The sequence below is a fragment of the Bombyx mandarina genome, chromosome 08 (genome assembly GCF_030267445.1).
Source record: "Bombyx mandarina strain Sakado chromosome 08, ASM3026744v2".
Classification (NCBI taxonomy): Eukaryota; Metazoa; Arthropoda; class Insecta; order Lepidoptera; family Bombycidae; genus Bombyx; species Bombyx mandarina.
Window position 1 is genome coordinate 6,853,896 of NC_143215.1, and position 23,225 is coordinate 6,877,120.

At 36.6% G+C, this 23,225-nt stretch overlaps 3 protein-coding genes and 1 long non-coding RNA gene across 4 annotated transcripts in view; 1 reads left to right on the top strand and 3 right to left on the bottom strand.

Annotated features, from left to right (window-relative positions):
- LOC114252581 (sodium channel protein Nach) overlaps nucleotides 1-10,414 on the bottom strand; it is a 19,957-nt gene extending 9,543 nt beyond the window's left edge. The window contains exons 1-4 of the mRNA XM_089729118.1: nucleotides 9,693-10,414; nucleotides 8,714-8,908; nucleotides 8,275-8,434; nucleotides 1,232-1,362 (exon numbers count right to left, since the gene is read on the bottom strand). Of these exons, the coding sequence (XP_089585244.1) occupies nucleotides 1,232-1,362; nucleotides 8,275-8,434; nucleotides 8,714-8,908; nucleotides 9,693-9,820 (614 nt within the window). The 5' untranslated portion in view covers nucleotides 9,821-10,414. The remainder of the gene's footprint in view (nucleotides 1-1,231; nucleotides 1,363-8,274; nucleotides 8,435-8,713; nucleotides 8,909-9,692) is intronic.
- LOC149502521 (uncharacterized) lies at nucleotides 1,760-8,230 on the bottom strand. The gene is made up of 2 exons (XR_016323404.1): nucleotides 7,419-8,230; nucleotides 1,760-2,525 (listed from the first exon to the last, which is right to left on the bottom strand). It is a non-coding gene; the product is annotated as an uncharacterized LOC149502521 (long non-coding RNA).
- A 64-nt stretch (nucleotides 10,415-10,478) lies between the features above and the next one.
- LOC114252579 (sodium channel protein Nach) lies at nucleotides 10,479-17,882 on the bottom strand. Its single transcript, XM_089729117.1, has 9 exons — nucleotides 17,764-17,882; nucleotides 17,338-17,503; nucleotides 16,490-16,638; nucleotides 15,221-15,362; nucleotides 14,711-14,791; nucleotides 13,523-13,775; nucleotides 13,021-13,216; nucleotides 12,027-12,133; nucleotides 10,479-11,267 (listed from the first exon to the last, which is right to left on the bottom strand). The coding sequence occupies exons 1-9, from the start codon at nucleotides 17,865-17,867 to the stop codon at nucleotides 11,002-11,004; spliced, it is 1,464 nt and encodes a 487-aa protein (XP_089585243.1). The 5' UTR covers nucleotides 17,868-17,882; the 3' UTR covers nucleotides 10,479-11,001.
- On the top strand, nucleotides 12,515-12,835 carry LOC114252580 (acylphosphatase-1). The gene has a single exon (XM_028187112.2). The coding sequence runs from the start codon at nucleotides 12,530-12,532 to the stop codon at nucleotides 12,833-12,835; it is 306 nt and encodes a 101-aa protein (XP_028042913.2). The 5' UTR covers nucleotides 12,515-12,529.
- Nucleotides 17,883-23,225: the final 5,343 nt, after the last annotated feature.

Sequence of the window (23,225 nt, forward strand, 5' to 3'; positions counted from 1 at the left end):
CCGACCCATTTAGCTTTATTCGCCGACGACACGACTGTTTACTATTCTAGTAGAAATAAGTCCCTAATCGCGAAGAAGTTTCAGAGCGCAGCCCTAGCCCTAGGACAGTGGTTCCGAAAATGGCGCATAGACATCAACCCAGCGAAAAGTACTGCGGTGCTATTTCAGAGGGGAAGCTCCACACGGATTTCCTCCCGGATTAGGAGGAGGAATCTCACACCCCCGATTACTCTCTTTAGACAACCCATACCCTGGGCCAGGAAGGTCAAGTACCTGGGCGTTACCCTGGATGCATCGATGACATTCCGCCCGCATATAAAATCAGTCCGTGACCGTGCCGCGTTTATTCTCGGTAGACTCTACCCCATGATCTGTAAGCGGAGTAAAATGTCCCTTCGGAACAAGGTGACACTTTACAAAACTTGCATAAGGCCCGTCATGACTTACGCGAGTGTGGTGTTCGCTCACGCGGCCCGCACACACATAGACACCCTCCAATCCCTACAATCCCGCTTTTGCAGGTTAGCTGTCGGGGCTCCGTGGTTCGTGAGGAACGTTGACCTACACGACGACCTGGACCTCGAATCAATTCGGAAATACATGAAGTCAGCGTCGGAACGATACTTCGATAAGGCTATGCGTCATGATAATCGCCTTATCGTTGCCGCCGCTGACTACTCCCCGAATCCTGATCATGCAGGAGCCAGTCACCGTCGACGCCCTAGACACGTCCTTACGGATCCATCAGATCCAATAACCTTTGCATTAGATGCCTTCAGCTCTAATACTAGGGGCAGGCTTAGGGACCCCGGTAACCGTACTCGTCGAACTCGACAAAGAGGTCGACGTGCAACCTAACCCATGCATCAGCCCGCTGAGTTTCTCGCCGGATCTTCTCAGCGGGTCGCGATTCCGATCCGGTAGTAGATTCATTCGCGAAACAATTGCTCTTGAGTTGTTAGGTCTCCTTCGGAGGCGCTCGGGCAGTTGTTAGCAAATCCCACCCCTCTTGGCTGAGCCTTTGCTCGCCCACCTGTCTTGGTGAAACTGGAAAGGCCTTCGGGCCACCAGTAAAGTTACAATCGTAAAAAAAAAAAAAAAAACGCGGCTGTCGACGCGGCAGGCGTTAGGGTTGCTATACCATTTATTTATACAAGTATTTAATTTATAGAAATACAAAGTAATTAGACAAAAGAAACATGAAAAAATAGGTAGTATATCCTACAATTACCTTCCTTGAATAGAGTTGATGGCGTAACACGTGCCTAGTTCAGTATCCAAAGGTCGGAAATAATCACAACACTCAAAAGCTTCGCCGTTCCAAGAACAATCTGATAAACTTTCTTTACAGGTACTTCTTACCTAGAAGATAAATAACAAAAAACATAGGCAGTATATTGGTAGGTACTATTAGGTACACATCCTTGAATAAAATCCCCAAACTTTCTTTACCAAAACATTATTAGACCAATTTTCTGCGTTTCTCTTTCCATTAAAATGAAGGAGCAATTCAGATATCAAAATTATGGTCCCATTGGCGATTACCGTATTTACGGAGACATGCATATTATCAAAAGATTTTCTTCGTCAAGAACTTAGGAATGGATTTGTGTCATTCATGTGAGAAATAAATAATTTTCAGCGAAGTTCCAAGTGAAAGACTTAAACATCACAATTAAATCTAATAACATAGGAAATGAGATGATTGTACCGGCTTGTGGTACATAAGGGAGTTTCTCGTGGTAATAAAACTCCAACACTTGATATTGTTCTGATATATTTTAATGGAGATGTACAGCGAGCTTGAAGAGCGGGTAGTGAATGATAGTGAAATACATGAACTTATTAAGCTGTGATACTTAGCGCCTTAGAAGGCTAGCATCTTTGGTATTGCTCTAAAATTATTGAAGGCACTGGCCTGAACATCTTCCGGCCCCGGGAGTGAACATGAAATGCTCTTTAATTTAACAAAGTACAACAAAACAAATGAACTAAATTTGAAAAAAATCAATGACTTAAGTAAATAAATAGAGTAAATAATCTAAGCTCAAGCTAGATAATAGTACATACTCCAGCAAAGGTAAATTTTAAAATTAAATACAAGTTACAACTAAATACAAAAAAGGTTTCTTCAAGCCTTCTTCTTCAGCCAGATTCATCAGCCATGAAAAGGGGACAAAGCCTCGTAAACGGTCTCCGTACACAGCCCTTGGTGGTGGTAATATCGGCAACTCTTGAAACTCCATCAGGTCCAGGGAAAAGGCGAGCAACTCGTCCAAGACGCCAACATAGCGGTGGAGCATTGTCTTCTTGTAAAAGAACCAGATCGCCGATCTTCAGTCTGCCAGAGTTAGTCCGCCATTTTGTCCTCTGTTGGAGTTCAGCAATGTATTCCCTTTGCCATCTTTTCCAAAAATGCTGGCGGAGTCGCTCAATCCGCGCATATCGTTGAAGAGATGTTTCTGGTCGGTCTTCCAAAGCAGGAGAAGGCATTGCGTTCAGCGGTCTCCCGATGAGAAAGTGCCCTGGGGTAAGGGAAAGTAGGTCTTTAGGACAGGCAGGAAGAGGGCATAAGGGACGACTGTTTAGTACAGCCTCCACTTGCGCAAACAAGGTTGACAATTCTTCAAATGTTAAATGACTATTTCCCACGACGCGGCGCAAATGGTGCTTAGCGGACTTTACGCCAGCTTCCCATATACCACCGAAGTGAGGAGCGTAAGCAGGTGAGAAATTAAATTTAATGCCTTCCTGGCTAGCAAAATCAGACAGAGGTACTGCAGCGGATTTAATAAAATCACCTATTTCTTTCGCAGCAGCAACAAAATTGCGACCATTGTCGCAGAATATTTCCACTGGCTTTCCTCGTCGAGCTATAAATCGGCGAAGTGTCATAATAAACGCATTTTTACTTAAATCGCTTACGGCCTCTAAGTGGATACATTTGTAACGCAAACATACAAATACGCAGAGATAGCACTTAATTAGACGGCTACCTCGACCTTTACGATTGAGTATATAAAAGGGTCCTGCCATGTCGATACCTACAGACATAAATGGATACTGAGGTGTGATGCGCTGCTGGGGCAAATCGCCCATCTTCGGCAATAGTGTATTACCACGTAAACGCACACAACGCACACATTTGTTTACAGTGCGCCGCGCTAAGTACCTACCATTGACTGGCCATACGTATTCACGGACGGTCGCTAGTAGTAGTTGTGCTCCTGCATGCATGCTACGTAAATGTTCTTTTTCAAATATTAATTTCGTTAAATGATGTGACGCATGCAACAAAATAGGGTGTTTTTTGTCGTAAGCATAATCTGAATTGCTAATACGTCCACCAACTCTTATTAATCCTATATCGTCAAGAAATGGAGACAGAGATAGTATTTTACTTTTAGTTTGTATTGGTTTATTTTTAAGTAAGCAATCGCGTTCCACGGCAAAAGATTCGCCCTGCGCCACCGTACAAAGATAATGAAATGACGAATTCAATTCGTCAACAGTCAAGATACCCGTAATTTTAGTATTTTTATTTTTTAAGTTATGTATAAATCTTTTTATGTATGCAATTGCTCGTTGAAGCCTTGTAAATTTAGAGAAATTTTCAAAATTAATTATGTCTTTGTCTATGATAACAGTGTTAGATTTTGTCTCGGGTAAATGATCAATTTTTTCGTTTAGCAGAGGCCATTCTGACTCGTCTTTAGTTAAGAAGTTAGGTCCACTCCACCATAATGGCATGTGTAGTAACTGAAGGGCATCCACCCCCCGCGAAATTACATCAGCAGGGTTGACTGCGGTCGGTACATATCGCCATGATGATTTATCTGAGAGTTGTATTATTTCGGCAACGCGATTAGCAACAAACACCTTTAATTTATTTGAATTATTGTTTATCCACCCAAGTACTATACTAGAATCACACCAGTGCACGACGCGTGCAGGCGCATACCTAAGTGACTGCAATGTTGACCTACTTAGTTTGGCAGCGAGCAAAGCAGCGCAAAGTTCTAAGCGAGGTACAGTCGTAGGCTTTAACGGTGCTACCTTGGACTTCGAATTTAGTAATCTACAAGTGACTAGACCATGTTCGTCGATTGATCGCATGTATATACATGCTCCGTATGCATTTGGAGATGCATCACTGAATACATGCATTTCTATTTTTGTAGGCGAGTCGCACAAAACTCGTCTAGGGATTTCTAAATTTTTTAAAGACAGCATGCCTTTGTAAAATCTTTCCCACTCATTACTTATATCTAGTGGAACAGACTGGTCCCAATCCAGTTTGTGTTTCCACAATTTTTGCAGCAACATTTTAGGTTGTATGATGAAAGGACTTAATAAACCCAAGGGGTCAAAAATCTTGAATGCATTAGACATAATTGAACGCTTTGTTACAACATTTGGTTCACTTGTATTTTTTATAGGAAAATGAAATGTATCATTTGTCGGACTCCATCCCAAGCCTAGAGTGCTCGACGATTCACTTATCAATAAGTTTTGTTGAATATTTGCGTCTGGGTCCACGAATAAGTTTTTCGAGTTACTCTTGAATTTACGGAGATTAAAACAACCGGTTCTCAATGCACGAGTAACTTCGCTCTGAATGTACCTTAACTGCTGTTCGTCGTCGGCCCCTGTGATAAGGTCGTCGACGTAAAAATCATGTTTTATTATAGTTTTTATAAGTGAATCTTCATGCTCCTCTCCTAATTGAACTAAGCAGCGCGTGCTCAGATAACTTGCGCTCGCGGTACCGTATGTCAAAGTGTTTAACCGTAACGTTTTTATGTGCTCAGACTCATTTTCCCGCCATACAATAAGCTGCAAATCTCGGTCGGTTTCATCTACCTGAACTTGTCTATACATTTTCTCGATATCGCCAGTTAATATATATTTGAAATGACGCGCTCGAATTAATATGCTAAACAATGAGTCTTGAACGTTAGGCCCCACCATCGAGATATCATTTAGAGAATATCCTGATGAAGATTTCTCCGAGCCATTAAACACGACGCGAAGCTTGGTGGATTCGCTGTCTTGTTTTAGAACAGCATGGTGACAGAGAAAGTAGGAAGGGACAGGCCTTGTTATGGTAGATTGAGACAAATGTCCGAGTGCAGAGTACTCATTTATGAAACTTGAGTATTCTGAACTTAATGTAGGATTGCGCCTGAACCTTTTTTCTAGACTGAACAATCGTCTTTTGGCTAGCCCGTAAGTATCGCCTAAGCAGTCTGGAGAAGACGATAAGGGCAATTTAACGCAAAAGCGGCCATCTTCCAGTCTCTTAGTATTTTCTAAAAAGTGCCTTTCACAAAATTCATCATTCTCGGATTCAGTTTTGGCGAATGAAACCTCTTCCAGTTTCCAAAACCTTTCTAGCGAGCTATGTATTTCGTCTGACGTCATCGTGGCGTGGTTGCAGTTAGCAGCACTGGCAACAGTAATTGAGTCCATTACCGGTCCGGACACCAACCATCCTAATTTAGAACTGCGTAATTTAGGAATTCTAGGACCAAGACATTTTTGCTCGTTGCCTAAAACATCCCAAAAAATATCAGCGCCGATCAACATGTCAACAGACGCCGGCTTATAAAAGGTTGGGTCGGCCAACTGGATGTCGTCAGGTATTATTAATTTATTAAAATTGATCGATGATCTCGGTAAATTACTAGTTATCTCATTTAAGACATAACAAAACAACAATACATTGAAGTCTGTATTTCGTGACTTTAATTGAACGTCACATTTTTCGACAACCCTATCTGAACAATTATTGCCAATCCCAATTACCTTGAGCGAGTCTATGGGACATGAATCGAGTGATAGTTTATGTTGTAAACGTTTAGTTATAAACGATGACTGACTGCCACAGTCTAGCAATGCACGTACTACTTGTGTTTCCTTTGTTCTCGGATTCACTACCTCGATTAGGGCGGTGGATAGTAGTACTTCAGTGCACGTTTGATTTGACAAATTTACGGCAGTTATTTCGTCCTGATTGTAACATTCCGTGGAGGCGTGGTTGACCACCGACTGCTCCGGGTTATGCAATAGGGAATTATGTTTTTTCTGACAAATTCGACACGGACCTACACGACATTCGCGCTCGGGGTGGCCTTGCCTTAAGCAATTTTTACATAATTTGTATAATTTAACATCAGCTAAACGCCCATCAATGTTTTTATCTTTAAATACGGAACAGTCATAAATCCTATGATTCATTCCGCAGACGATGCAAATGTAATTAGATTTTGGCTTATCATTTTTTAGACTAATAAATGCTTTCGTTTGATTTGATTTTTCTTGTTTATTTCTGCTTATATTATAATATTTATTATTTCGATTGTTATAATATTTATTCATGTTAGTATCATCAGAACTGCGCGATGTGGATGATGCATTTTTGCCGTTATTGTTACGATTAAGAGATTCTAAAACATCTGCACGATCTGTGAGTGTTTTGAAAAAGTTATTTAAAGTAGGCTGACCATCAACCGTGCTTACGTACTCTTCCCACTTGGCTAACGTTTGAGTGTGCAATTTTGACGACATCATAAAAATTATTAGTGTATCCCACTGGTCTGTCGGCTGACCGAGACTGCGTAAGGCGCGTAAGTTTTTTGTTACTGTATCCACTAGAAACCGAAGTGACTTCTCTGTTTCACTTGTAGCAGGCTCGATACTAAACAAGGCGCTTAAATGGTGATTCATCAACAACCTTTTGTTGCTGTAGCGGTCGCAAATTAACTTCCAAGCCTCCTCATATGTATCAGATGATATTTCTAAATTGGAAATAACTCTAGCAGCAGCCCCTTCTAAATAGGATACTAAGTAGTGATATTTTTGAATAGGAGATATTTTACTATTATCATGGATTAGACTCTTAAACGTGTCGTGAAATTCAAGCCAGCGGAAATACGCACCATCAAACTTCGCGATATTTATTTGAGGCAGCTTAACACCTACATCATGATCGTGAGAACACTGAGGCACGTGAATGATGGATTCCCGTCTCTGATCATCCTCAGCCTTATTGTATTTGTCAATAATATTTTTACCTGTGGCAATATTTAAAATAAACTCATGCTCAATATTCTCTCGCTCTTCTAGTTCTTCAGATAAATTATTGTGATTCAGAACCTCAATCTCTTCCTGCAAGCCGTCAAAGCGTGCCGATAATGTCTCAAACTTTTGTAGCTTTAAATTCAACTCCGTTAACTCCATAGAAGTCAACTGACGTTTCTGGATTTGATTTACTAAGTAGTTTTTAAATTTGGTCACTTGACCTTTTACAGAACTACGTCTACGGTATAACTCATCCAACGTTGAGAAATCGACACCCTTTGTGGAAGTCATCATGGAAATAATGACAAACTAATTAATAAGTTATAAAATCTCACGCTCCTCAAAACGGTGTATTGCTCCGCTTGTCGCTCCGCTCAGCACCAGTCGCAGCTGCCGCACGCTGACCGCGTCGAGATAATATGACGTAAGACCTAGCTCGCTAGGCTCAAGCCGCAATCCTATCGCACCTATAACGCACAGGCAGTGGCGTGAACAAAGCGAATTGACAATGAAGAAGGCGGATTTATTCTAAAACCAAAACTTGAGCCGTTTAGTTACACACACCCAGTTTTCCACGTTTTATTTTTATGTAAAATAATAAAAAATGTGCACTAATCAAGGCAATTCGATAAAATATATATTAATTTAAAGCAAAATAATGATAATAATACTTGCTAAACGCAATGAAAGCTTTTAATCGGGAATTTAATAATTAATAATTTTATTGAGGGTACGTTGGCAAGGAAAGGGCACTTATCTTTTTGCAGACCTCAGCTCCCGGCGTGAACCTTTAGCTGATCCACTGACCACTCCTGTCCTGAAGTCCTGATAAGTTGGCTCCTTGATTCCGATATTCTTGACAACCAAGGGGAGTCCCGTGATTTCTTCCTTAACTTGTATAGTTCTCCTCATGGGCCACCAATTTATGTACCGGCTTGTGGTACATAAGGGAGTTTCTCGTGGTAATAAAACTCCAACACTTGATATTGTTCTGATATATTTTAATGGAGATGTACAGCGAGCTTGAAGAGCGGGTAGTGAATGATAGTGAAATACATGAACTTATTAAGCTGTGATACTTAGCGCCTTAGAAGGCTAGCATCTTTGGTATTGCTCTAAAATTATTGAAGGCACTGGCCTGAACAATGATTATTACAAAAAAAAACATTTTATGTTATTATGTTAACCTACCAAATTGGCATAATAAGTTAGATTAGATTCGACGCACTCCGGTAAAACTTCTCCGTTTTCTACATTACAAAATTCGGAGGTGTAGTATGTGACGCCTTTGAAAAATGCCCATTCCTTTAAAACTTCCTCTATGTTAAAATCATGTTCTTGACCCCACAAACTGAAAGTTTAAGAAGCATAGAAAGGCATAACTGGAAATTGCACACATGTTTACATATTTTTTACACTTTTTTCTTTCTTTAACATAAGGCTTTTGCTGTATTCATAATTAAACAAGGCTTAAAAAGAATCCTCGACGGCTTTTCTGTACTCTGGGCATTACCGGTGTGTTGATCGTAATTACTTAGCAAATGGGAGAATCGCTGGATTGCTAGTCATTGATAAAAAAAAGCCCACGCACATATTCTCTAATTTATGCCAATTGTTCTTCTTTATTCACCTGTCAGATATTTCTTCAGCACGTTTTGAATTGTCGTTTTCGCACACAGCGACGGCAGGAAAATATGTATTCCAATCTTTGTAAGTTGTTTCCACCACAAATGAAATAGGGTTGTTTAGATACGCGTCATACTGAGCCGCTATCAGTAATGACGAAGCATACCACGAGAGTGCTACGAATACCAACCAAAAGATCCTGTAAGGCAATTTGTTTCATTAAATTTACTCTATCTCTTCTATATCGTGACAATTATGCGATATAATACTGAAACTTTCAGCTCCTTCAGTTGAAAATGCAATGTCATTCATTTTTACTTACCGTCGGGCACCGTTAAATTACTTTGTCATCGCTTAATGTTATTAGGCATTTTAAAATGTTAGGATTTAGTGATAATGTTTAGGTGTTATTGAGGAAGAAATGAAAAAGTTATAAGCCTTGTGATGGATATTCTAAGCTAATTTATATTACAACCTTTTTTTTTTTATTGCTTAGATAGGTGTACGAGCTCACAGCCCACCTGGTGTTAAGTGGTTACTAGAGCCCATAGACATCTACAACGTAAATGCGCCACCCACCTTAAGATATAAGTTCTAAGGTCTCAAGTAAGTTACAACGGCTGCCCCACCCTTCAAACCGAAACGCATTATTGCTTCACGGCAGAAATAGGCAGGGTGGTGGTACCCAACCGCGCGGACTCACAAGATGTCCTACCACCAGTAATGTACCTCCACTTTGTTACGAAAATATATTTTTAGTAGGGAATGTATTATAAAATCAAATAAAATTTTGGCGAATTTAAATTTAATTACCGGACTTGAAACAATAAACGAATTATAATTTTATTTTGTGAATATGTACTTACAATAATTAATAGGTACGTTTTTTCGGTAGATCGTTAAGGTACGCGTATCTTAACGATCTACCGAGAAAACGTGGTGGCTAATAAATATTTATTTTTATTATACACGTGCGTTTTTACCTTTCTACCCAGTGTCGTTTAGTATCAGCTATAAACTTAAACCCGTGTATTGAAGTCGTATGTGGCAGACTTTTTATACCATTCCACCAAATATCAAAATACCTCTTGCGATATTCATTTGCACTCATGTTGGAAATTTATTTTGTTTCTTTCAAATAAGTATTTTGATAAGTACAAATTAAAGTAGTGGCTTAATTCGATACCATCGAAATGTCACGCTGTAATAATCTGAATGTGCTGTGAAGAATGTATATAACTGAGGTAGCTTGCTGGTATTGAAACGAAAATTACAAGCATCAATTCTTTATTTCGTGCACAAAAGACAACAATTATTTTTGAATTACAAGATTATAATCTATCTGGGATCGGAACAGGTGTTCCATTTATTCAACATTATCCTTTAGATTAAATCAACAGATATTAGGTAGGATTTTGTGACAACCAGAGTGGAACTTGATATATTTGTGCTATAATGATAAATTATTCGTCGATAGCCTATCGCAAGCAGATTTGTTTTTTCTTGTTTGTTAACAATAGCGAAACCAGGTCACGCTCTGCTATGACTATCTATACTAATATTATAAAGAGGAAAGATTTGTTTGTTTGTTTGTTTCGAATAGGCTCCGAAACTACTGGACCGATTTGAAAAATTATTTTTCCATTAGAAGCCGACATTGTCCCTGATGAACATAGGCTACTTTTTTATTTATTTTTTTATTTTTTTTTTTGGTTTCGTGTATGTTTTAATGTTTCCGAAGCGAAGCGAAGGTGGGTCGCTAGTAAGCTAATACAGAACAAACTTATAACTACTTGTGCTACTATCTTCTTTTCATTCTACTCCGACAAATAAATCCTCTCTGGAGCGCCAACAACAACTATACCATGTTTAATTATAATCCGTTAAATTGTATGGTAATCTTCTTAAAGTGTTGTTCCAATATTTTCGCCATCAAACAGTGTACTGATACAACTAATAGAACAAAGATGCTTATGTCATCATCATACTCGGTTACTCTTGGCAGAGCAGTCGTGGTCAAGTGGAATTCTTGTTTATTAAAGCCTTAACAGAGATGTTTTCCATAGTTTGCGAACGAGGCTTGGCGCACGCACTCGCTAAGTGGGGCTTTTTATATCAACATGCCTTATAGCGGTACTCCCCTGGGATAATATATAGCCCTAAATATCAATTAATTCTTTTCTGCCTTCACGGGGACCTCGCTATGACCTAAATTATTATTATAAGTAGAAGTTAAGCTCTATAAATAAAATCTACAAGTAAAATGTTATCTTATTTCTACTATAATTGACTCTAATTTTCCATCAAACGTTTTACTCGTGGGTTCATCAGAAATTGGGGTTGTAATCGAGGCGTGGATCCTGTTAGTTCATTCCAATATATCTTTGGATATTTATTAATCTTTTCATTTTTAGAATGATTAAAGGTATCGATACGAATGTTTTGTCGTTTTCGTGCTTCAATTTCACGAAATAATTTCACAGTAAAAAAGTAAATGAACTCGAGCACGGAAACAAAACTGAAGCCGGTCACAAAGCCGCAAGTGGAGCCGATGTTACCTGATCAAAAAAATATGAGTATAAAGATGAAAACGAAAAATTAAATTTTAACAATGGTTGTTTTGTTTTTTTATGAATGTAGATGAACAGATGAGGCACACGTCAACTGGCCTTATGTAGTATGCGAAGCTCTCGTAGATGTGAATGTTGCCAACCACCTTGAGCCCCGAGGTCGGAATTTCAATTGTAATGTATAATGAATGTCTCACCCTTCAAACTGCAAATCATCACTGCGCGGCGCACGTAAGGTTGAGAGAAACCACGCGTGGTGGCTTAAAATATAGGTAGCCACCACCAGTAAACAAGCAAGCTTAAAATTTTGCGGATCTGATTTTTATCAGAAGATATTATACCTGCATTGTGGAAGTCGTTCGTGAACACATATTTACTTATTATAATTGGTAGGTCATCATAAAACATTCCAGACTTGAAATACGGGATATTCGCATCACTACGACACCAATATGTACATAAGCCGTTTTAGTTCTCTGACGCTTCTGCTATATTAGTGTGTTAAAAAATCTTACAAAGATAATGAATCTACACGTTTTGTAAATTTATATATGTAATAAAATAAATAGGTAAATAAAGATGCCGTAATGAAGTATGCAAATATAGTTTTGTGAAAAATTTTCACTATTACTCCGTATTCCTAAGCTACTAATTACTACTATTGTTTTTGCCGAAAATTAGTCATACGTATGCTACATTATACATATTATGTAGTATACATGATATATTTCACAAACAAAACCTTACTGATTAGATCGAACCATTTCATGATGACATTCTGTCCGTAACAGTTGGCAACTTCACTTGCGTATTTCAAGTGAACAATCGAAGTTCCAGTGAAATTCACGCCTTGCCTGAAACAGCATTCGCAGGTGCTATGAAACTTGTGACGTTAGAAGTTTAGAAGCAACTTTGTGTGTCACAATACTGCTCCAAATGTTTAATGTTATAACTTTTCGTTCGGTGTCTAAACTTCACAAGATCGAGCGATGTGATATGATACCGTATTATTTAATACGAACATTATAAACGCTGTTCCCAATCTACAGGTAGAAATAAATAAAATTGTGTCTTCAAATGACCTTAATAATATTCAATGTATGTCTAAGCTGATCTTTACAACCTTACAATGCTTAGAAACTCCATGGTGATTGTTTAATAAACAAACAGCTTTTTTCCCAAACAACGACAAAATTAACAAATTAGTTATTTTTGACAGGTTTGAAAAAAAATCACAAGAAGTTTGAGTTATGATGGCAGTGAACAAAGTAAATAGTGTAACGGCGGATTTCGAAGTTTTTGGAAAAGTGCAAGGAGTATTCTTCAGGAAGTTTACGCAAAAGAAAGCATTAGAACTTGGACTTAAGGGATGGGTAATGAATACTGCGCAAGGAACTGTTATAGGTCAACTTCAAGGACCCTCGACTGCTGTTGAAGAGATGAAGCTTTGGTTACAAAAGGTCGGAAGCCCAAAATCTAAGATCGAAAAAGCGGCGTTCAGGAATGAGGGAAATATTAAATGTGGCGCTTTTAGGACATTTGAAATACGTAAATGATTGTATATTCAAATTAAATAGCTAAATTTGGACTTCATTGGTACACCTTTTATTGACGATAAATAAATATATATGTAATAATTACTGTGCCTCGTAGGTACATTGTCTTATTTTAGAAAGTTATCACACAAATGAAATAGGAATAATTAAAAAAAAGAATGTTTTTCAAATCAGTAGTTACTTACAACCAATTTTCTCTATCGTTGTCTGGAACTGTGTTGAGATATTCAGGATAAATGATAATGTTGTTAAAATCGTAACTATATGCGGTCTTAGAGCAAGTTGGTAGGCACATAGGGCAGGGTATGCCTCCACCAACCAAATCCAATTCTAAAGCTTCCGAGATCGGTTCTACGTCTGGTCTAACTGCGATAGACTGTGCTGAAATTTTCAGAATATATTCAGTAAATTTTATAAAAAAAAAAGGTAACTTAAATAGATATCCTTATATAGATAGATAATTCATTTATAGGAAATGTTAAAATGATTAAAAAAATGATGCCAAAGAAACATGTATACAAGGATGTGGGATATGGGATGATGTGAGGATTCTAACAATCCGTACACCCAAATCTGATACTAGGCATTTTCAAATACAAATAGTTCAATACAATACAAATCGTTTTAATATAATTCGTTTTAAATATAAAGATATAGAGAATATACATTTTAACAGTAGGTACATACCATAGTAAATCTGAAGACAAGGAATATCCCGCAGGTCACAAGTCCTCGCATTTTCCATTTTTGGCATATTAAAGGGTGTACAATTACATTTGTCCAGTAAGAAGGACATCCTGCATTTCAACATACAGTCGCTGTATGTGTAGAAAGGCAGATAGTCCGATTCGTCATAGAATCTACACCTTCTCAAATTCAATGAAACGTGTTGGATGTCTCGAGAGGCTTCTGTGAAACTCGCCGAAACCATAACGGTCATCTGCAGATAGATGATGTTTTACAAAAGTATTGTACGTTAACTAATTTATAGTTCGCATTGTTGGTCGAAAAATATAATTATAATGGTTACCATGACTCTTAGTCTCATGACAAGGGTTTTCGTCAGGCTGTCAAAATAATGGTGAAAAGATACCTTATACTATCTGGGATTTTGATGTACTTATATCGTACGTGCAAGTTTCCGATACCCATAACATAGAAAAATTTTAACATGAACAGTAAAAAAAGTATTTTTTGGATTCTCTCAAAGTTTTTGGTTGAGCCAAAAGCTTTTGCAGATTCACTGTGGGGGAGGACAAGGGCTTCAGCGGCTGCTTCGCGAATCAATCGTAGGATTGGAATAGCATCCTTGCGATATGACTGATGTGTGAGTAACATGAAACTCAGCGGGCTGATGAATTTATCACGTCGAGCTTTTCGACGAGTCCGACAAGTACGTTGGCTTTGGCTGCTGCTAGCGTTCAAAATAGTAGCGTCCAACAGCGGCGAGAATCAATTAGCTGGACCCATTCGCAGATGGCCGTTCAATTTGTAACTTTATTAAATACTATTAATGTTTATTAAAAAATAATCGTATGTCGTATCACTCTTGTCAGAGCGGTCGTGGTCGTCATCCAGCTTCATTGCTGTGAGTAAATGTTATGCGCTTCACGAGCAATCGCCACTCCTCCCGGTTTGTGGTGAGCCTGGTACACTCATGCAAACAGCCGCCAAATAATAATTTTTAAATTCAATTAAAAAAATAAATGCCCGCTCTGTATTTTGTATAAAATGTCCTAAAGAGTAGAAGTTTCATCGTATCGTTTTATCGGTATTTACGCCTTATCAAGTGAGAATTGAAGCACTCGTGTTTTGTAAAGTTTGAACTCGTGCTGTGCAATATTTGAATTTAAACATTTTATGAGAGTCAGTTACCTGTACGCTGAAGCTAATTATCTGCATAGCAAAGCTTCCGCTTGGACCATCAGGAAAATCGTACGCGTCTGAAAATTGTAACTGAAAAAAAAAGAATTGAAGACTCAACTGCCTATTACTTTTTAATCGGTTATATATGAATCTATCTATGTATAGTTTTAATATTTTGTTGAGTGTTTACTTGAAAGTAGTTAAGCATTTTTTCTAAAGGTATTGCTTCTGTGCGGTACTAATTAAGTTTTTTACATCTACTACCTACGTAATCGGTGCTTTTGTCAACTATCTGGGTTTGATTGTCCATTAGGTACGTACTTATCAATGTACCTTGAATGGCGTAATATTTTTCGAAAACACAGAAGTAATGATGACATTGGGACATCTAGTCTAGATATGTACTGTATACACACTAGTGTAGATGTTGCCAATTCATGAAGTCAGAAATATACTAAATAAGTACTTGTGCACCTGATTATTGGATGGGAATGGATTATGTTTAATTACGCTTCTGACCTGTGCCCCTTGCATCGGCACGTTGTAGTAAAAATCATCACTTTCGTTGAGTCTCAACAGTATCTTTAATCCAGTATCAAAATCAAACGTTGATTTATTACCGTATTTGTACATATCTATGCTGCGGGACGAGCTGTCTTTACTAGAAAAAAGAAATGTATTCTAAATTTAAGAAACTGAAATTGACATTGAAATTGACACCATCGGCACCATTAGGTAACGGCTCGAGTAGTGGCAACGAATTTTGCAATTTTAGGCAACCATCGATGTTATTGAACTTTGAACCGCGAGTTGAGAAAAGAGATTACGGTTGTTTTTTACCCATTTATGATATACGAATTCGTGATTTACTTTAATTTGAACTTCCTGACCTATTCGAATAATAATAATTCATTTATTTATCAGATAATAATGATAATTGATATACATACTGCTGATATACATATTATTATATGCTTAGAATAATTAACCTACAATAGTAATTAGAATATAATTACTCTAAGCATATATGCTGGTATTCGTTAAAAAATTTATTGATTTTTAATAGCAATTTGTTTTTTTTTTATCTTTGAACTAATAAATTTATTCATTAAATGTAAAAATTCCAGACTGTTTCAATGGTTTTGAAGTATAACCAGACTATACCAAAGTTGTTTTATAAGTATACGCCAAAAACATTTTTAGTAACTCGAAATTATTATAGCATATTTATTAATTAGTATTTGAAATGTGCACCAATATTCAGACTAATAAGACGAATATTAATAATTACCTGTGAAGATTTAATATCTTTAGTTAGTGCAAATAAAATTATAATGTGTAAATATAAGGAATTAACAAGCCACTACGAGTTGATTAGCATATTATTATTATATTAGATGCTGGGATCTTCCTATACCAGGCGTTAGTTATAACTTGTAGTAGGCGCCACTTTATCTGATTAGTAACTGGTAAGATTCATGTTTTTTTTTTATAGTTGAAGGATTACTGGTGGCCTGGAGGCCTTTCCAGTTTCACCTGGACAGGTGGCCAGGGGTGGACAGCTTTATTGTACACCAACAAAAGAGACAATGGGAAACATTAAATACAAAAAAAATAAGTACTATTGGCGGTCTTACCGTTAAGAGCGATCTCTTCCAGACAACCATCAGGTGGAAAAGAATCGTTTGGAAACTCATTACACGCTTTAAGGTCACGATTAAGATCCTTTGAACTCAATTGAAAAATACAAGCAAAAATATATATCTCATTTAAATATAAATGTCTTACTCAGTAAACTTGCTGTCATAGACCCGAAGGTAGTTGAACGTGCAGCAGTAACCGTTTATTGTAAGACGAAAGTCAAATAAATCGAGGCAGCTCTTTGGTTCTGTGTTCCAAACGCATCTGAGCAATAAATCTTCACATCTAGGTGTTAACTAAAACCAGTGAGTTACGTGAGTTATGAATTTTCGACATTGACATTGACATGATATTCATCCCAGGGATGGGAGTTTAGAATATTGTTTTTTCACATAGCTGTACTCCGCTTAATATTGACCTTTCGACAAGATATTGTTACAAAATATATTGATATTTCAGTTGTAAAAGGTGTTTATGAGTTTACAAGATACAACACATCCTACACCTACCTATTTCTGCGTAAAGCAGTAAGCTGTTTTGGGTTGAAGGGTGGAATAGCGGTTGTACTGTAAAACTGAAACTTATAATTCGTATCTCGAGGTGGGATTTGGAAACCACTTAACACCAGGTGGGCCGTGAGCTTGTCCACTCGTCTAACCAATAAATAATAATTCATGATCACAGATACATAGTATTAACAGATATTTTTTTCCTACAAAAGCTAAATCTAATTTATAAAGAGATATTGTAATTTTTTTTTATTGCTTAGATCAGTGGACAAGCTCACATCCCACCTGGTGTTAAGTGGTTACTGGAGCCCATAGACATCTACAACGTAAATGCGCCACCCACCTTGAAATATAAGTTCTAAGGTCTCAGTATAGTTACAACGGCTGCCCCGCCCTTCAAGCCGAAACGCATTACTGCTTCACGGTAGAAATAAATAAAACAAAATAAATAAAATCTCATTATTTGACAAAAAAACTAATACGTACACTCTGCATTAACTCGTGCACATCGTAATCTCCTAACACTTCGTGAAGCGTCAAGTGTGACATGTTGCCGTCGTTCGAGGTCTGGTAGTCATAAAGCTGACCCAGCCCGAACAATAATTGCATCATTTCCTCCTCATCATATTTTTTATTGCGTTCTGCTTTTAATCTGTCAATTTCAAAGTTGCATAGCTTTTAATTCTACTTCAATCGATAAAACGAACTCGTTGATAGTGATAAGTAAAATGATCTAATTAAAAAATTAGGACTGTGCACTTTGAAAAAAAATACCTTTTTTATTTTATTTTAAATGATATAGAACCAGCACTTCTAGTTCCTCCGGAGCTTTTTAATCCAGCCTTGGGTGTCGAATGTGATTGAAAACTGATGAATAGATGGATGGATTGAAAATAGGTTATTAGTACGTACAAATGTTTAGACAATTCCGTCACTGCTCTCTTTGAAATTCTGTTGTTAGAACAAATCCCAACAGCTGGAAATATGATGTTGCTGACAGATATACCTTCTGGCATCTGCGTAGTAACTAAAGGCGCTCTGTAGTATTTTAAAAATGTTATCCACACCAAAGACACTGAGCACCCTAGACCCAGAATCAGAATTACAACCCAAATAAATCTGGAAAGGACAATTGTTTTGGATATAAAATTCAAAAGTACCATTACAAAACATGAAAATAATGTCAACTGTGTTTGTTACATTTTACTTTTTTTATTCAAACCATAATCTATATCTATCATTACAAAACATGAAAATAATGTCAACTGTGTTTGTTACATTTTACTTTTTTTATTCAAACCATAATCTATATCTATCTATATTCTATATCTATATATATATATATAAATGAATTGCTGTTCGTTAGTCTCGCTAAAACTCGAGAACGGCTGGACCGATTTGGCTAATTTTGGTCTTGAATTATTTGTGAAGGTCCAGAGAAGGTTTAAAAGTGTAGATAAATATGATAATGTGCGGAATTAAATAAAAATAACAATTTTGCTTTTCCTTTGATGTGTCCCCCGTCTGTCTTTTATTTATCGATTGAGGCACTACGAAGCCTGCCTGGTCAGCTAGTAATTATTAAAGTGTCTGAATAATAAATTAATCAGTTGCATCATAAAGAATACCCAATACCAACATTACATAACCAGTGCCTACTTAAAGCATAAGCGCTCTCTAACATATTTTACCACAAGTCCATCCAAGTATACGTTTAGTTGAATTACGACAAGCCTGCGCCCAATATGTAACTAAACAAGTTCACATCAAGTTTATCTGCAATAAGTAATCTTACACACCGATGCAAGTTACGTATTCCACTTACCTTTCGATAATGGGCGTGTTATCATCAACCAGATGCTTGAGTCCACAAATGGACGATTCCATGCAGTATTCTTTGCCGACCGTCTTAACACTGGCCCTTAATATTTGCAAATTGCGTCGTCTCTTTACGTTATTGCGATTTTTTTGTGCTAATCTGGGTTTTGTTTTATGTAAAGCATCCATAATCTAGCGAATAACTCGTGCAGTTAGGTATAGGTGAATATTGTCTCAGAAATTGTTCGTGACGAGTTTTTATGATTTGTCGATGTCGATGTTAAATTATTTTCGAGAATTCTAAGCGATATTAAATGTTTTATTAGTAATTTTAAGTTACTAATTAAATAATAGTTTTTTTTCTAACAAATAAGAAGATTAAAATGATTAGCCCTAATTAGTAAGTAAATACCATGTCCTTCAGCTGGAAAGTAAATAAATTGTTTCACTCTATATAAAATTTGGAATGAAATACCGATTTTTCCAAAAATATTAACAGTCACATAAAACAAAAACGTATTTTTGATTTTATTATTTCTTCGGCTCGAGTAAACATAAATTTAATTGACAATTTAAGGTAGTAATAATTTTTAAGCAATTTAACAAAATTTTGATCAATCCCTTTTGATCAATCCATATCGTCGGTTGACTGAAAATTAACTACACGAACAACTCGAAGAGTCCTTGATCGTTGTTTTATTAAAAATAATATTATTTACTCGTTAAACTCTAGGCACATGTAGATAGATAAACAGCATTTTAATATTCTATTTGATTCTGATAAGATCAGACCTTAATGTTAAATTAATTACTGTGATTGATCGGTTCCTAATGTTTAGATATATTTTGCTTTTAGATGTAGATAAAAAAATAAGAAATTTATTTAGGTTCTTTAGAATTTGACTGTCGTATTTATTTAAACTAGTGTCCATCCAGAAGCAGTAAAGCGTTTCGGTTTGCATGTTGGGGCGGCCGTTGTACTCTAAAAATTGAGACCTTATAACTCATGTCTCAAGGTGGCTGGTGGCTTTAACGTTGTTGATGTCTATGGGCTCCGGTAACCACATAGCACCGGGAGGGCTGAGCTCGTCCACCCATCTAAGGAATAAATAATCATTTAAATACAAGGTTCCATTTTCACAAACATTTAACAAGTGAAGCAAAACTCCGTATTATTATGTATAAGCACATATACTGGCTTTAGCTCGGTGTTTCTTTAAAGTAGAGTTCAGTAATGCAATTCAACGGTCACCGTCCTCGTCGAACTCGTCGATTACGACGAAGAGTTAACTAACCCATAGACAGCCCACTGAGAAGACGGGGTGATGATGATTTTTTTTTGGTTTGCTCCACTTTCTGTAAGCTATAAAAAGTATTGCGTTAAAAAATATGTTTAGCCCACTGAGTTTCTCGCCGGATCTTCTCAGTGGGTCGCGATTCTGATGCGGTGGTAGATTCTGCGAAGCACTGCTCTTCTTAGGGCTAGTGTTAGTAAATTGAACTCACCTATCCAACCGGGAGTAGCTGGAATAGTTACCAGCGAATAGGTAGGGAAAAAAAGCAATTCAAAATTTATTAAAAAAAGATGTGTGGTGTCGTGGGACACCGGATAGGAACAAAGTTCGTGATTATAAAAATATTAATTTTAAGTTCTATTCGAGGTATGAAGAAAATAATTATGCGATTATACATTCTTTATTATGATTTTTTTATTGATAAAAAAAAAAAAAACTGCTTTACAAAGTTATCAACTTTATTTTATTCACAATGATTTATTAAAAATATATAATAAAAATATGTTATATTTTGTACGTTATTACAAAGTTGTCGTACACTGTACACATTACAAATAAAAATCTTACGTTACGGACGTTTTTTCCCGGTTAGGGTACCCCTCCGCATCGTGCCCTAAAGAACTTCGTTCTAATAAAATTTTTATAATTATCCAATACGGTAGATAATATTCATAGTTAAAATATGTGTCATGCAGAAGTAAAATAATATGTTAGTTTTAGATCATCTTTCTTAATGTCTATTACGTATGCGATTATCAATGACATAACATCGAGTCATCGAGTGACATTACACCAGAAACTGGAATTATATTTCTCGGTTGCCGCCTATCAGGTTGTAAATATGTAATGTACCTACAAACCAACGATTGGGTGTGTCAGCGTTACTATCAAACATTTAATAAATATTTTGCAAAATACCAATTTTCAGCGGATTTTGAAATACGTTTGCCTGGAAATCGACTTATGCTGTTATTTTTTTACTTCTCCTATGAGGTTTTAAAGTTTATTTTGATACCGTAAGCGAACACCCTACATGATTATTTGCAATTTGAAATTAGGAAGCGAAAACATTTACTTCCATAGTTTTTTTAATGGTATATAAAAATTATACTAACTATTTAAACAAGGGAGTAAATGGGGGTTTAAAGGGAATGTCAATTATTATAAATAGAGTGATAAGTATATATATTATGTATGTGAAGATTTTTAGATTTCTTAGAAGAACGTATAAATAAGTGCGTGTGTATATTGAGTGCTCTTGGGACTTTTAATTATCACCGTTGCAAAACCAATTGCTAAATGATTTGAACATCTCACGCACCGGTGCCGTCGACATTCACTTCACCACCGTATCATATTGTTGTAATCATACCAGGGCTATTTATTTAATTAGACGACATTACTTTGCTTTAGTGCTAAGTACTATAGTTAAATACGTACCTACTAAATTTGGAGTTCCTGAATATCGTAAATTAGTGAAGAAATTCATCAATGGTTCTTTAGTATTTGTAAAACTCAAAAGTGTAGTTCAAAATCAATCAATTTGCTTATAGATAAAAAGAAATATCCAACCTTAGGAAGCGTACTGAGTTGCACGCATTTAAGTAGGTAGGTAAAGGCGTAGATCGCAGTTGCTTTGCTTGCGTATTTCTTGGCTAGATTAATAATAAAATAGTAGTACATTATTTTATTATAATTTTAGCGAACGTAAAAATTGGAATAACCTAACCTTTGTTGTATTCTACGCTGCGTAATTTAAAAAATATCCCCATTTTTCCAAATATGTGCTTAATAAAAGGATACGTATTTAAGAAGTGAAATTTGTTTTGCGACTTGGAACATTGGAATGGTATCGCTATAGAGAATAAACTGTTTTTTTTATTTAGCTGCAAACACAACTGAAATTTGTTTTAAATTGTTTGAAATGTTTTAAAAATAGTTGAGGTTTTAATTGATTGTTTGGAAAGCAAAATGTTTTGATTAGCTTAACAACATTTCGAGATAAAAATATTCTTTCAATGCTGAAAATGACGTTGATCTGTTTTTTTTAGGTAACTACTCTCTCGGTGTATTTAATCTGCATGAATGAAACCATTCAAAGCCTTGGTATCGTTATTCGTTCACCGCCACGCGTTTTTAGATTACGTAAATAGTTCTCATTTATCAAAAAAAAATGCATTTGCAAATAAATATTATTTTGCATCCTAAGGCAACAAGAATTCGGTCAAACGGTCACCAAGATGGTTCGTTGGAGCTGTCATTTCCCAACGTTAACTGGACGTGGTCACGAGCTTTTACGAAACGTAATCTGCATCTAAAGACAATAAAATTTTACATCTGACACAAACTTGTTTCCGACTCGATTTGTAACGATCGTCACAGTTTGAGTGGGTTATACCTAGTTAGGAAACCGGTGCGAACTAATGGGAGTAGTGTACGTGTTAATGTCGTATAAATTTTGATATTGTTATGATTTGGAATATTTCCAAAGATTGTTACAAATAAACAATAATACACTTTTTTCTGTATAGGTGGGTGAGTTAACTCGCGGCTCATCTCGGGTTAAGTGGTTGCTGGAACTCGTAGTCATGACAATGCAAGTACCGCCACTCACCTTGGGACGTGTGATCAAACTTTAATATTGTATAACTGCTGCCCCATCCTTTGTACCGAAACGTATGGCTGCTTCGCGGTAGAAATAGACATGGGGCGCTTACAATCACAATACATACCTACTATCAGTAATTACGCAAATTTATGTTTTTGGCGGGTTTGATTTATACTACACGACGTTATTCCTTCAACTTCAACAACTCGTGCTTCGTGAGATGTCAAAACTTCACATTTAACATTATTTTACCTTTAACATTTACTTAAAACCCATTTTATTATTGTATTTTCAGATTTTTCCTGTACTATTGAAAAGTTGATGACTTTACAAGCACCAATTCAAGTCAGATCTATTTAAAATGTCCACTTATGTCACTATTATTTACTTATGTTCACTACAATTGTTCTATTATCCCAATTATGTGTACCAAAAAAGCACACACGTAATTTCACCGCACCACTGAACACCGGTTCACGATAGATAGCAACTTTCTTTATCTCTATAATACCAATATTCTTAGTATTAAACGACTGTGACATACCAGAGTTTTATTTTATTTTATTTAATATGCTGACCAGCTCATGACCCACCTCGTAGTGATAACCGGAGTGCATAGACATCACAACGTGACTCAACAGTTGTAAAGAGTT